This window comes from Neophocaena asiaeorientalis, unplaced genomic scaffold (genome assembly GCF_003031525.2).
Source record: "Neophocaena asiaeorientalis asiaeorientalis breed wild unplaced genomic scaffold, Neophocaena_asiaeorientalis_V1.1 scaffold167, whole genome shotgun sequence".
In the NCBI taxonomy this organism is placed as follows: Eukaryota; Metazoa; Chordata; class Mammalia; order Artiodactyla; family Phocoenidae; genus Neophocaena; species Neophocaena asiaeorientalis.
In genome coordinates this window covers 574,072-588,234 of record NW_020175022.1, presented here as the reverse complement: position 1 = coordinate 588,234, position 14,163 = coordinate 574,072, and the positions used below count along the sequence as shown (strand labels likewise).

The following is a 14,163-nucleotide window of genomic DNA, read 5'->3' as shown; positions in this document are numbered from 1 at the left end:
AGCAGTAAACCCCAGTGGCTCAAGAGGACATCCCACATAGAGGTCCTGTCCCCAGTCTACTCAGTCCGGTAAACAACACCTAAAAAGAACACAACCTCTTTATTTTTTTTTTTCAGATACAAACGTTTAGTTTGGATGATGAGAATGAGCTATCTCTATCATTTATTCCAATAAATTCCAATGTAGGATGAGGCTAAATAGATCTAGACTCTTTTGGTCTATTAATATTTAGCTTATCATATCTACAGCCTGGTACTTCTGGATTAGGCCTGCCCCAATAACGCTAGATGTGATAACTGCTGAAGATGGCAAATATGGACAATTCAACGTATATTCAGTCTAGTCTGCTGTCGCTGTCTCCACGTGCTTTCTAAAATTCCATGTTTGGTCAGAGCTGGGAGTGATATCACGGTGCTGGCCCATCTTCGTTCCACCTCTCCTCTGATTCTGCTTTGCTGCTTTCGAGGTAGAACAGGTTCAGATGGTCTGGGAGCCTGTGGAGCTGGCAGCTTGCTGGGCTAACCAGTACTTATATCTTTTGGTCTTGGGCCTCTCAAAGTTCACCACAGACATAGGTACCCTCACAGTGTCAAGCCCATTTACCTGTACACAAAACAACAGGAATCTTCAGATCCGTGGGGCAGATATGAACTAACACCACCCAATCCCAGCTTTCTACCCAGTGAGAAAAAGGAGACAGGATGTGAAACACTCACCGTCACCTCACACCAGTACTCGCCCCTCTGTGTGATAGGCTCTTCTGGTAACTTTAATGCATGTGGGGCAACCACAACACCAAGCTGCAAAAAAAATCAATCACAGCCAAAGGGAACTCTGTTTACATGGTTGCCACTCCAGGCAACCTCTAGATTTTCCTGTACATGGGTGAATAAAATGGGGTTTACCCTGGCTGATCCCATGGAAAGGCACAAACCTCCATAAATAGCGGCAGAATAACTCAGTCCTAATTTCTCAGAAAGGGAGGTGGATTCACAAAGAGAAACAGGGCTTGAGATCAAACTCACTTCACCCACAAAAGTAAAAATTCTCCAGTGAGTCACATTTCCCCAGGTTTTCCCTAGCTAGAGAAAATAAATGATCCCACCATCTTCTCCTATCAGTCTTCAGAATCTATGTGACCATCCTTAGTTATTTCCCTCCCACACCCCCGCAAACCAATCAAGAACGCTTTCCCTAAGTTGGACAGCCGCATGTAAATCAGCGAAGTTAGAACACTTCCTCACACCATACACAAAAATAAACTCAAAATGGCTTAAAGACTTAAAATGTAAGACAGGACAACATAAAACTCCTAGAAGAGAACGTAGGCAAAACATTCTGACATAAATCGTACCAGTGTTTTCCTAGGTCAGTATCCCAAGGCAATAGAAATAAAAGCAAAAGTAAACAATTGAGACCGTTTACAAGCTTTTGCACAGCAAAGGAAACCATAAACAAAACAAAAAGACAACCTATGGACTGGGAGAAAATACTTGCAAATGAAGCTACTGACAAGGGCTTAATTTCCAAAATATACTATCAGCTCAAACAACTCAACAAAAAAACAACCTAATCAGAAAAATGGGCAGAAGACCTAAATAGACATTTCTTCAAAGGAGACATACTAATGGCTGACAGGCACATGAAAAGATGCTCATCATCGCTAATTATTAGAGAAACGCAAATCAAAAGTACAATGAACTACCACCTCACACTGGTCAGGATGGCCATCATTAAAAAGTCTACAGATAACAAATGCTGGAGAGGGTGTGGAGAAAAGGGAACCTTTCTACACTGTTGGTGGGAATGTAAATTGGTACAGCCACTATGGAAAACAGTATGGAGGTTCCTTAAAAAACTAAAAATAGAGCTACCATATGATCCAGCAATCCCACTCCTGGGCATGTATCTGGACAAAACTATAATTCAAAAAGATACATGCACCTCTCTGTTCACGGCAGATCTATTCACAATAGCCAAGACATTGAAACAACCTAAATATCCATCAACAGATGAATGGAAAAAGAAGATGTGGTACGTATATACAATGGAATACTACTCAGCCATAAAAAAGAATGAAATAATGCCATTTGCAACAACACAGATGGACCTAGAGATTATCATACTAAGTGAACTAAGACAAATGCCAGGGCTTCCCTGGTGGCGCAGTGGTTGAGAGTCCACCTGCCGATGGGGGAGGACGTGGGTCCATGCCCTGGTCTGAGAGGATCCCACATGCCACGGAGTGGCTGGGCCCGTGAGCCATGGCCACTAAGCCTGCGCATCCAGAGGCTGTGCTCTGCAATGGGAGAGACCACAGCGGTGAGAGGCCCGCATACCACAAAAAAAATAAAAAAAGACAAATGCCATATGATATCACTTATATGTGGAATCTAAAATATGACATAAATGATGTATGAAACAGAACTTCCCTGGTGGCACAGTGGTTAAGAACCCACCTGCCAATGCAGGGGACATGGGTTCGAGCCCTGGTGTGGGAAGATCCCACATGCCACGGAGCAACTAAGTCCATGCGCCACAACTACTGAGCCTGCACTCTAGAGCCCATAAGCCACAGCTGAGCCTGCGTGCCACAGCTACTGAAGCCTGCGTGCCTAGAGCCCGTGCTCCACAACAAGAGAAGCCACCACAATCAGAAGCCTGCGTACCGCAACTAGAGAAAGCCTACATGCAGCAACGAAGACCCAACGCAGCCAAAAATAAATAAATTTATATTAGAAAAAAGATCTATGAAACAGAAACAGACTCACAAACATAGAGGACAGGCTTGTGGTTGCCAAGGGGCAGGTTGCATTGATTTACATGAGGCTGTCCAACTTAGGGAAAGCGTTCTTGATTGGTTTACACGGGTGTGGGAGGGAAATGACTTGTGGTTGCCAGGTGGGGGAGGGATGGATTGGGAGTTTGGGATTAGCAGATGCAAACTATTATGTATAGAATGGATAAAAAACGAAGTCCTACTGTACAGCACAGGGAACTATATTCAGTATCCTGTAAAAAAACCATAATAAAAAAAATGAAAAAGGATGTATATATATGTATAACTGAATCACTTTGCTGTACAGCAGACAATTAACACAACATTGTAAATCAACTATACTTCAATTAAAAAAAAAAAATGCTTTCCGTAACTCCAGCTGGATGATCATACCCTTTCCTAACAGAGGGATCAATCCTGGGGTAGCTTCTTCTTCCCAGGGGTAGTTTCCACCCTCAGGGGTACAGCAGTGTTTGGGAATACTCACATTTCTGAGGAAGTGGCGGGCAACTATTTCAGGGTTTAGCTCCCATTTGACATTGTTCTTCATCCCTACCTGCAGGTGACATCTTCTCAGAAATTTCACTGTCTGAGAGGAATTATACACAGAAGATAGGTTAGAGTTGTAATCAAAGGACAGGAAACATGTTAGCAAGAGGCCAAGAGGCACACAGTCTGAGAGGCTAAGCACAATTTCTGCCTCATAGCCAAGACAGGTGAGATGATAAATACGAAAGATAAAAATTCTCATTGTCTCAAGGCTGATATTATGGAAAGACGTTTTAGCGATGCTCTGAAAGGAAATGCTGCCTATATGGCTATTCCTAAGCAAGGAGAAACAGGCCATGTCAAAGTTAGGCTCATCAGGGACTTCCCCAGTGGTCCAGTGGGTAAGACTCCGTGCTCCCAATGCAGGGGGCCCGGGTTCAATCCCTGGTCGGGGAACTAGATCCCACATGCACGCTGCAACTAAGAAGTCTGCATGCTGCAACTAAGACCTGGCACAGCCGAAAGAAAGAAAAGTTTTTTTTTAATTTTAAAACTGTTTTTAAACACCGCCCCCCAAACCAAGGTTAGGCTCACCAATGGGGGCTGCTGGTATATCTCAGGATGGAATGATTTTTACAGACTGTTTTAACACAATATTCTGGCCCTTCAATCCCACCCCTACACCATAACAATTCCTCCCTGCTTACAGAACGAAGTATAAATTCATTAGCTGAGGATTAAAGATGTTTTGTAAATCATGCCCCAACCCTCTTTCCAGTCATATATTTCCTAATAGAAGTCCTCTGTTTTAGCTAGACTGGTCTACTTTCTATTTTAAAACATGCTTTAACTGAGGTATCACCTCACACCTGTCAGAATGGCTATCATCAAAAAGAACACAAATAACGAATGTTGGAGAGGATGTGGAAGAAAGGGAACTCTCATACACTGTTGGTGGGAATGTAAGTTTGTGCAGCCACTGTGGAAAACAGTATAGCGGTTTCTCAAAAAACTAAAAATATGACCTAGCAATTCCACTCCTGGGTATATGTCTGAAAAAACCAAAAACACTAATTCAAAAGATACTTGTACTCCAATGTTCACAGCCGCATTATGTACAATTGCCAAGATATGGAAGCAACCTAAGTGTCCATCAACAGACGAACTGATAAAGAAGGTGTAGTATATATGTGTATATATACACACATTAAAAAATATGTATGTGCATACACATACACACACAATGGAATATTAAGCCATAAAGAAGAACAAAATCTTGCCATTTGCAACAAGGATGGACTTGGAGGGCATTATGCTAAGTGAAATAAGTCAGAGAAAGATAAATATTGTACGATAACTTACATGTGGAATCTAAAAAATATAACAAACCAGTGAATATAACAAAAAAGAAACAGATGCACAGATATAAAGTGTAAGACAGGCTACAAGGATGTATTCTACAACATGGGGACTATAGCCAATATTTTATAATAACTGTAAATGAAGTGCAACCTTTAAAAATTGCATAAACTGTTTTTTAAATTCAACAACAACAAAAACGTGCCTTAACTATCTACTTTTTCTCCCTTAAGAATACCTTTCCCACCCTCCTGGTCTATCCAAAGCCTACTAATCCCCTAAGGCCTAATTCAATCCCATCTGAAAAAAATCCTTTCCCAATCACCCTAATCCATTTTGGTCCATGTCACTCATAATTTACTGCCTTGAGTTTATCACTTTCTCATGTGTCTATTTTCTCTCCAACTTGTCTGTAAACAAGCCCGAAGGCAGAGTCCTCATCTCACTTTTCCATGGGTCCCCTGGTACCCAGGTTGGGGCCTCCCTCAGTAAACTAGAGCACTTCACCCAACAGGTCAGGATATCCTAGGATATCTCAATACCAGTTATGGTAGCCACAACACTTCCCCTTGCCCCTACCTTGTGCTTGAAATCAGGAGACTTCAAGGAAATCAAGAAGTCTTTCAGGAAGAGGTTGGTGACTTTGTAGGTGACCCATAAATAAAGATTTTCTATGTTTCTACTCACCGTCTCACCTGCCTTGGTCTGAATCTTCTCTAATTTTCCTTCCTGTCTCAGCTAGAAAAGAAAGGTACAGATGAAAAAAAAGAAAAATGAGTTTGTGGTAACTAATAACAAACTCTTGCTATGCTTGGCATAGGCTGGGCTTCTGAATTCCTGTTCTAGCCCCTACTTCATCTGAAAATGAAGTAGGGTCTAGAAGAAGTTGCTAGAGGTAATCTTAACGTTTTAATTCCTCCAAGTCCCTCTCCCGTCTTCCGGGCTCACCAATTTCTCCTCTTCAAACAGCTTCCTGTTTTCAGGAGATGCATATACAGCCAGTCCTTGAGGAAGTAGTCGATTACGGCCTACAGATTTTTTCACTGAGACCAGGTCACCTCGGACTCCAAGTTCTGCCAACAGAGAAGAGAGACACTGGATCAGAATTATCGAGCAGTCCCTAAAAAAGGAGATGATCAAAGGAAAAAAGACCTCTTATTCTCTCACAGTGCTTATTCTTCCTAGAAGAAATATTAGTATTCGCTAGGACAACACTTAAAGAGATTTCTAATTCATTTCTTTAGGACCTGATTTAGAAAATTAATATTCCCTGTACAAAGTGAAGCACTGCCCCATCGCGGGATGTCAGTATCTGTGGCCCATACTGTCAGGTCTCTTTCTCCCCACACACTGTTAATGACGCTGCTGCATTCATGTTCTGATTTTCTACGTAGGAGGCCAATGTCACCATCACAGTACTTCTTATGGCTTCCTCTTCTCAAATATGAGCTGGTCATTCCCCCAAATTAGTGAAAGGGCAGAAAAAAGCTGATGCCAAACAGGACCAGCCTGAGACAGGAAGCACCTCTGCCTGGGCCTTACCCTCCACCGACTGCGTGAGGATGAGCTCCAGGTTGTCTTTGGGCCGGTGTTTCGTGTCCTCCGCCAGCTTGTAGACGCGGTGCCGCCGGTGCAGGCGCGGCTTCCGGCCCTCTCCCGCTAGCGGCACCTTCCACCAGCGCTCCACAATGACCGTGCCCTGGCGGCCGGGGGAGCGAGGGTGAGCGAGTCTCCACGGAGAAGCCTCCTCCTCTGGCCGCCGGCCCCTCAAGGAGAGCCCACCACCCGCAGGCCGGGGCCCCACCAGGTCTCAACGCGCCCCAGTCAAGGAGCCCCAGAACGCACACCCAGCCCTCACCCGACTGTGAGACAGGCTGAAGTCGCGCTCCGAGCCGGAAGTGCCCCCTTCAAGTCGCGGCCGGAGGAGCTCCCAAACCCCTCCTCGCACCAGCCGCTCAGTGCCCGCCCGCAGCAGAGCTCTACCCGGGGCCGCCGCCATGTTCTCGGGCACGGATGGAGGCGTAGAAGGCCCGCGGCGCCGGCGGCAGGAAAGGCCCCCACCGGGTGCCCGCGGCGCGCCTGAGCCGGCGCGGCTCTGTCCGAGCTGAGCCCAGGGGAAGCCAGGGGAAAGCCCGGGCCCGGATTGGGCTGCAACTAGGCTGCCTCGAGACCGGAGGTCTGCGATGAATGCTCCACGATTCAGCATGCCTCTACTCCCTTCTCCCAATTTCTTTTCGGGGGAGGGACACCCATAGCCACTGACACATAGTGGAGTGACTGTTAGGTGCACTGACACCGGGAAAGACACCCTTTCCCTCTTGGCTTCACTTTGTCTTTAAGATGGGGGCTTCGACTGAGCTCTAGTAGCTCTCTGAGGGCACTTCCAATTCTGACATCCTGTGATAACTGGATGCTGAGGGGAGAGGGTGCTGCTCTCATTTTTCCTTACTTCAAACCTGCCTAAAAGTGGTGGAAGGATGGGATCCTCTGGAAAACTTGCAAGCCCCAGGAAGTCGTCTAATCCTTAATCGTGACACTGCAGTATTTAGGCTCATGTTTAAAGAACTCTAAATCACAAGGGAGACGGTTGCCTCCGTGGAGGGTCTCAGTACTGGGGAGTAAACCATATAAATGGAGTGAATAGGGTCTGTTTGGCAGAAGAGATTTATGGAAAGATGCTCTATACATCCTGTTATTTGACACATAAACAGCCTTTGACCATTAGTCCCTCCTCCTAATTACACTTTCTTAGCTTCCAGGACACCAATTTGTTTTTATTTCCTTCCTACTTCACTATTTTCCTTCACAGTCTCCTTTGCTGATTTCTCTTTTATTCCCCACTTCTCAGAGGGCCCCCAGGACTCAGTTTTTGGATCTTTACTCTTCTCAATGTACACACTCTTGGTGATCCCATTCAGTCTCATGGCTTAACGTACCATTTATACGCCAATGACTTCAAATTTCTGTCTTCACCCTAGTCTTCTAAACTCCAGACATGAATATCCAACTGCCTGTCATCTTCCCCTTACATGTCTAATGGACAATTCAAAGTTAACATGCTCCAAACTAAATCCATCTCTATACCCTGCCCCATAGTGCCTCACCTGCAGCCTTTCCCCTCTCAGTTGATGGTAACTCCATTCTTTCAGTTCTTGGACTCAAATTCTCTCCCACGCCAGGAAATCCTGTAGGTGCTACCTTTATACTATTTCCAGAATCCAGCCACATCCCATCACCTCCAATGCTCCACCCTGGAATAAGACACTATCTTTCTCCTGGATTACTGCAATAGTCTCCTAACAAACATCGTTTAAAGCTCTACAGTTTATTTACAACAGTCAGAATCTTTCTAAAAACACAAGTCAGATCACGTCTCTTCTACCCAAAACCTGCAATGACTTTCCCCTTTACTCAGAGTAAAAGAAAAAGGCCAGCCAATGGTCTATAAGGCCCTACAATGACCTGGCCCCATTAGCTCTCTTCTTTTTCTACTCTCCCTATAGCTTATACTACTCCACCCACAGTGGACTCCTGGCTGTTTGTGGAAAACATTTGACACATTCTCTTTAGGGCCTTTGCACTGGCTATTGCTTTGACACAGAATGCTTTTACCCTCAGATGCTCGCTTGGCCTAAATCCCTCACCCCCTTCAGGTCTTTGATTAAATGTCACCTTTTCAATGAGGCCTATTTAGATCACCCTATTTATTACTGCAACTGCGCCACCTCCTTCACACCCCTGATCCTTCTTTATTCTACTCTATTTTCCTCCATAGCAGCTATCATCTAACATATGAAATCATTTTTTTGTGTTTAGGTTTGTTCTTTCACTGTTAGAAGTTGCATGGGGCAGGGGATCTTTGTTTTGTTTACTGTGTATCCTAAGCTCATAGTAGGCCCTCAATAAATATTTGTTAAATGGATGAATAAATGAATATGCAGAAGTCTCAAACTGGTGGCCCCAGAACCAAATTTTACACACCATGTTGATTTTTTTAATCAACAATTTTTATTTTTTAAGTTAGTAGCCAATATTTTTTTAAAATTTGATAAATTTATCACAAAAATCAATCTTTCCAGTTTCTGTTGAAAAATCATATGATCTGGTACCACTGAGTCTGCATTCCTGCATGGCAGCTGTTTGGAGCTATTGTGTCACTTTTTTTTAGGGTGTGAGCTTTTTGTTTTGTTTTGTTTTTTTCCGGTAGGCGGGCCTCTCCCATTGCGTGCGATGGACTTGGAGGCTCAGCGGCCATGGCTCACGGGCCCAGCCGCTCCGCGGCATGTGGGATCCTCCCGGACCGGGGCACAAACCCGTGTCCCCTGCATCGGCAGGCGGACTCTCAACCACTGCGCCACCAGGGAAGCCCAGGGTGTGAGCTTTTCATTTGGCTTCAGTCCGGCCCAGCAGCTCCACTAATTTCCATTAGTTGTACAGGTTCCTGCAGGCATTTAGTTTGCAATTCCTACCCTATAAGGCAATGAGAAAGTTCAACAATGGGTAGCACCACTGGCTTATTAAAGGTAGGGATGATAAAATATTTAACTGATAGGAACCAGGAACCAACCAGTCAGGTCAGATGCTGGATCAGGGCCTTAGAAGCTTCCTGCAGTGTCAGACCCCAACCCTTTAGTTGCTGAAGTGTGTGTTCGCACATGCACATGCCAGAGAGGAGCCCACATTGTGTGGGCACAAGTGGTCAGCCGGGGCTGTTTACCAACCACTACAGAAGCCAAAGTATTTTAACTTCTGGTGTAGCTGTGAAGTGCATACTAGTTGAACAGGAGCCTTGGGGCTACCTAAGAGGGTAACGGGGTAGGGAGCAGCAGAGAGGAGTCCTGAGGTGATGTAAGGGCTGACGCTTTGTCCATGTCATAGTGCTCACCGTGTCACAATGGCACCAGTTGCCTAAACCTCTGCCACCCATCCCTGAACCTCACTTTGCCTCGGGGAGGCACTGAACTAAGAAACTGCCTCGTAACAGATTGCGCCCCTCTATCTATTCCCTTTCTTATATCAAGAGGGGAAAAACACGGAACTACCTCTACCCAATCTGGTCACCATACGCCTATTACCTTTACCGTTACAAATACCGGATCACCCTCCGGGAGAAGATGCTGCCTTGTTATAGAAGGTACTTGTTTTCATCTCTACTTGCAGTTGTTTATATACACTGTAAAGAAAAAAGAATTCGAAAGAACTTCCCAAGTGGCAAAAGATGATAATAGCAAAATAGGGTAGAAGGCTGGCATGGAGCTTCATAAACGTTTTCTATCTGGCTGGCTTGGGAAAATGGAAACAGATAGGTTGGTTCACATAAGATACAGAAGATGGTGCCAGAGCCTGGCCCTGTGTACCTGGAAGTTAAGAGTCTTTCCCCATCTCAGACTCAGAAATAAACTAATTTGGACCTCTTTTTCCCAATCAGCATCACTTATAAGGAACAGGAGGACTTGACACTCCGACCCTGTTGCTGTCTTCGGTGCTCCTGAGTCCCTAGTAGGCCTTCACAGGGGCAGAAGCAGCGAGCAGGGTGATCAAGACCAGCTTAAAGAACTGTATTCGGTAAGTGGACTGGGAGCTGGTGCTGTGACATGGCAGCCCCTTGCGGTAATGATATCTTGCAAAGGGACATTAGCTAGTTGGAAAATAAATCATAAGAAGCTAGAGCTAGATGAGACCTCGGAGCTCACGTGTAAAAGCTACTTTATAGACAAGGATTCTCGTCCAGAGATCTTAAGGCAAGGTCCTAGGGCTGGTGGTGAAAAGCAGGATGGGAAAATAGAAAGTGGAAACAAAGATAGACTGTATTAAGACATAAAGCTGTTTAGATGCTAAGTTCTGGGACTAGAACCCAGAACTCCTGCCCTTGCCTTTGTATCATATCTCAATAACATGCCTAGGTATGAGCTATGCATTTTAAATAAGAAATGGGAGAATTTAGAGAAAACATGATGGAAAAAAGTAGAAGAGTATTATCAGTGAGACAGTAAATAGATGGCACAGCTTTAAGCTCTCTGATGTAAATATGTTTCTGAATGGTTAGAGCACACCGAGTGAGGTCAGCAGGCAGTAATACTCCATTGACTCCAGATTCCAAATTATTTGTATCAAAGAGGACTCCATGATAGGAACAGAGTTAGGTCCCAGGACTGAGGGATATTGAGTAAGACATTGGCTCCACTTTTCCCAGGCTCTCCATCAGCCCCTGCCTTGCTTCCACAGACACACCCAAACTGGCCTGAGATATGATTTGAGGGTTAGGTGAGCACAGAAATAGGAGAATATTACTCTCATTTTTACTCCTTTTCCAGGCTGGGAACCTGACGGTGCTGGCTACTGACCCCCTGCTTCACCAGAACCCGGTGCAGTTAGACTTCCACTTCCGCCTCACCCCCCAGACCTCTGCCCATTGGCACGGCCTTCTTTGTGACCACAGACTCTTCCTAGATATCCCATACCGGGCCTTGGATCAAGGCAGCCGGGAAAGGTGACTGAGCCTGTATGGGGGAGAGGGGAGCAAAGAGGTTAGGGGATTTCGCTCTTATGTCATAATCAGGTAGTGGGCATGCTAACCAGTGAGGGCTTATTCAGGAGCTGGATACATTCAAACCACTGAACAAGCCTGTGAGCTGAGCCAGGATCTGGGGTTCAAAGGATAACAGCCCATGGGAGGTTGCTAAACTGATTCAGAAACACAAGTGGGAATGCATAAATAGTTGAAAGGAAGTGCTCTCTAACTGTTTGTCTTTATAGAGTGGCCCCTTCACCCCAAGCCCCTTCCATGGCATGGGTGTCAGTCCAGTAGTGTATAATCCCTTGGCTTCAGAGAAAAAAATCTATCAAAACTAGTTTAGCAACTTTCATTTCCTGGCTTGGGTCAGGAAAAACTAATAAGATTTCTTCTGCTGCAAGTAGGCATCTTTCTGGATTTTGAGTTTGCCGAACATTACATTGACCATTTTCCCTCTGGTCCCTAGTTTGACTGCAATACTGGAGTATGTGGAGGAGAAGACCAATGTGGATTCTGTGCTTGTAAACTTCCAAAACAACCGGAATGACAGAGGTGGGGATCTGCTCTGTCCTTCCTGGCCCTTTGTGCTGAAGCAGCTGACAAGTGACTTTTCCTTGGTAGACCTTCTTCCCCTCACTCTTTAAAAAAGGGCATGCTCAGGCAGTTCAGGGATTCAACACCCACCCCCTACTCCCCGCCAAGGAAATTAAGGCATCTAGCATTCCGTTCATTCAAGTCATAACTAGACTATCAGGAAGGCCCTGCACGTAGATTTCAGAATCTACACTGAAGGAGCACTGGTGAAATTACAAAGAAGCCATTCAAGGGATCTGGCTGGTAGGACAGAAAGGATCTCAAGTGTATTAAACACCTATAGAGTGAAAGGGTCAGGCATTAGGCCAGGAGGATAGGAATATAATTAACCAGATGCTAGGCACACGTTACAGAAACTACACCTCGTCCCTCAAGGAGTTTATACTTCATTGGATAAAAGACAAAGGTGGTCAAGAGTTTACTGTACCTTCCTGGTATAGTAAACTCCAGCCAGGTTAGAGTCTAGGTTTGTTTGACTCCAAAGCACATCATCCCAGTGCCTGCACTACACTGTTTCCCACACCCCCCAAGTCATTCCCTACTGGAAGAAGCCAAGGCTGGGGGAACAGTTGTACTGAGTTTCAGAGTGTTCTAATTTCCTCTCTCTTTTCACAGGTGCCCTGCTACGGGCCTTCAGCTACATGGGCTTTGAAGTGGTCAGACCAGATCACCCGGCCCTTCCTCCCTGGAACAATGTCATCTTTATGGTGTATCCCCTTGAAAGGGACCTAGGCCACCTGCCCAGTGAAACTCCCTGAACATGTTTATTCTTACTCTGTGAAGGGCTCGGAGCCTTGATAAATGAGAACCAGGGGCCCAGGATGTGATTCAGAACACCTTCCATCTTAGGAATAAAGGGTAGTGCAATCCTCAAGTGTTCACTGTTTCTTTGAGCCTCACAGAGCTGAATTCATTGTAGGATGGATAGATAAACATTTGATGACTGAAAAGATCAAAGGGGCCTGAGCCAGAGAGAGAAAGGACCCAAGGATTTTCAGTTTTTGCCTTTCCTCATTTATTCTAACCATCTGAGCACCTGCCAGGAGCAAAACCAAGCACTAGGGAATTCAGGAAGACTTAAGCCTTACTGGGAGACTTTCACCCATATATTTTGGTTCAAATTGGAGACAAGTGCTATTTCCTTTCCTTTGATGTGGAGGAAATCAGAGAAGGTACATGGTTCCTGTGGCATTGGCTCAAGGGGAGGGGCAACCCAGGAAGCAGAAAACGTAGAGAGTTATAATGGAATAGGGAACCCATCAGAATGCAATGTAAACTGACAAGGCTTAAAGGCCATATTAAAGGAACAGGCTTTCATACACAGTAACAAACTGCAGTTAAGAATGAGACACAGGCTTCCCTGGTGGCGCAGTGGTAAAAAAAAAAAAAAAAAAAAAAAAAAGAATGAGACACTACTCATTTTCCAGAGCAAGAAGTCCTATGAATGATTTCTATCAGGGGACCGCTCAAGAGTAAAGGCTGATAAGAAGGTCCTACTGATAGCACAGGGAACTATATTCAATATCCTGTAATAAACCATAATGGCAGAGAATATATAAAAAAAGAATGTCTCTATGTGTATAACTGAGTCACTCTGCTATACAGCAGAGATTGGCACAACAGTGTAAATCAACTACACTTCAATTAAAAAAATAAATATTCCAAAAAAAAAAAAGGCGTAAAGGCTGAGGAAACTGCAGACTAACTGGCCTCCAGGAAACTGCAGACTAACTGGCAGCTCCAATTCCAGGGCCGAGCCTGCTTCACTGAGTGAGTGCAGCCAAGGTCTGAAATGTCATATCAATGGCAGCCCTTCACTGATTCCTGTGGGACTACCCAAGCTACTCAGAGATGCTCCTTCACTGAAGCCTTTCTGCTACTCGGTACTGAGACTTTTCTAAGACAATAAAATTTGAAAATTGTGTCTATGGGAAAATATAGTTACCATGTGTATAGGGGTGGACGTCACTAATTCCTAGATTTAAAAAATCCTGCATATGATATCCTCACATACTAGTTTTAAGTCTTCTACTTTACCTTGCTGATCTTTAAAAAAAAAAAAAAAGTTCATTTGTCATCATTCTACCACCCACATTACTTCCAAATACCTTCACAGTTCTCACTGGATCCTCAAAATACTGTCAGAAACGGAGAGATGCTATAAGGAAACAGGCCCCATAAGTTCACAGCAAAGATCTATCCCTAGAACCCGTGTTTCTAGAATCCTAGTCTACTCCTTTTAGGTGGGGTCTTAGTGAATGATTAATTCTGAAGTTGCTTTACGGCAAGAATATGATCTGTGCGTGAGAGGGACAGATGTTTCATAGATGGGCCCCTCTGTGTGAGGTGTTTGGCAATTTTCACCAGATTTCAGTTCACAAGATACCCACAGACTTGTTTCCACCTTGTGATTCAACCAGCATTTAGT

General features: G+C 44.8%; 2 protein-coding genes across 2 annotated transcripts; one reads left to right on the top strand and one right to left on the bottom strand.

Moving 5' to 3' along the window:
- Nucleotides 1–80: 80 nt before the first annotated feature.
- Nucleotides 81–6,644, bottom strand: MRPL9 (mitochondrial ribosomal protein L9). The gene is made up of 7 exons (XM_024762894.1): nucleotides 6,486–6,644; nucleotides 6,170–6,326; nucleotides 5,576–5,700; nucleotides 5,315–5,365; nucleotides 3,267–3,368; nucleotides 717–800; nucleotides 81–603 (listed from the first exon to the last, which is right to left on the bottom strand). The coding sequence occupies exons 1-7, from the start codon at nucleotides 6,624–6,626 to the stop codon at nucleotides 478–480; spliced, it is 786 nt and encodes a 261-aa protein (XP_024618662.1). The 5' UTR covers nucleotides 6,627–6,644; the 3' UTR covers nucleotides 81–477.
- Nucleotides 6,316–12,493, top strand: OAZ3 (ornithine decarboxylase antizyme 3). The gene is given in 6 exon segments (XM_024762895.1): nucleotides 6,316–6,347; nucleotides 10,056–10,116; nucleotides 10,118–10,192; nucleotides 10,942–11,117; nucleotides 11,608–11,693; nucleotides 12,351–12,493. Coding segments are annotated over 6 exon segments (573 nt in total).
- Nucleotides 12,494–14,163: the final 1,670 nt, after the last annotated feature.

Excerpts from the sequence above, each read along its gene's own strand:
- MRPL9 (XM_024762894.1), bottom strand. The coding sequence starts at position 6,626 with ATGGCGGCGGCCCCGGGTAGAGCTCTGCTGCGGGCGGGCACTGAGCGG. Across the intron at positions 5,701-6,169 it reads CCTCACGCAGTCGGTGGAGG|AACTTGGAGTCCGAGGTGAC; the intron begins GTAAGGCCCAGG and ends CTCTGTTGGCAG. Across the intron at positions 801-3,266 it reads CCCGCCACTTCCTCAGAAAT|CTTGGTGTTGTGGTTGCCCC; the intron begins GTGAGTATTCCC and ends TTTTTTTTGCAG.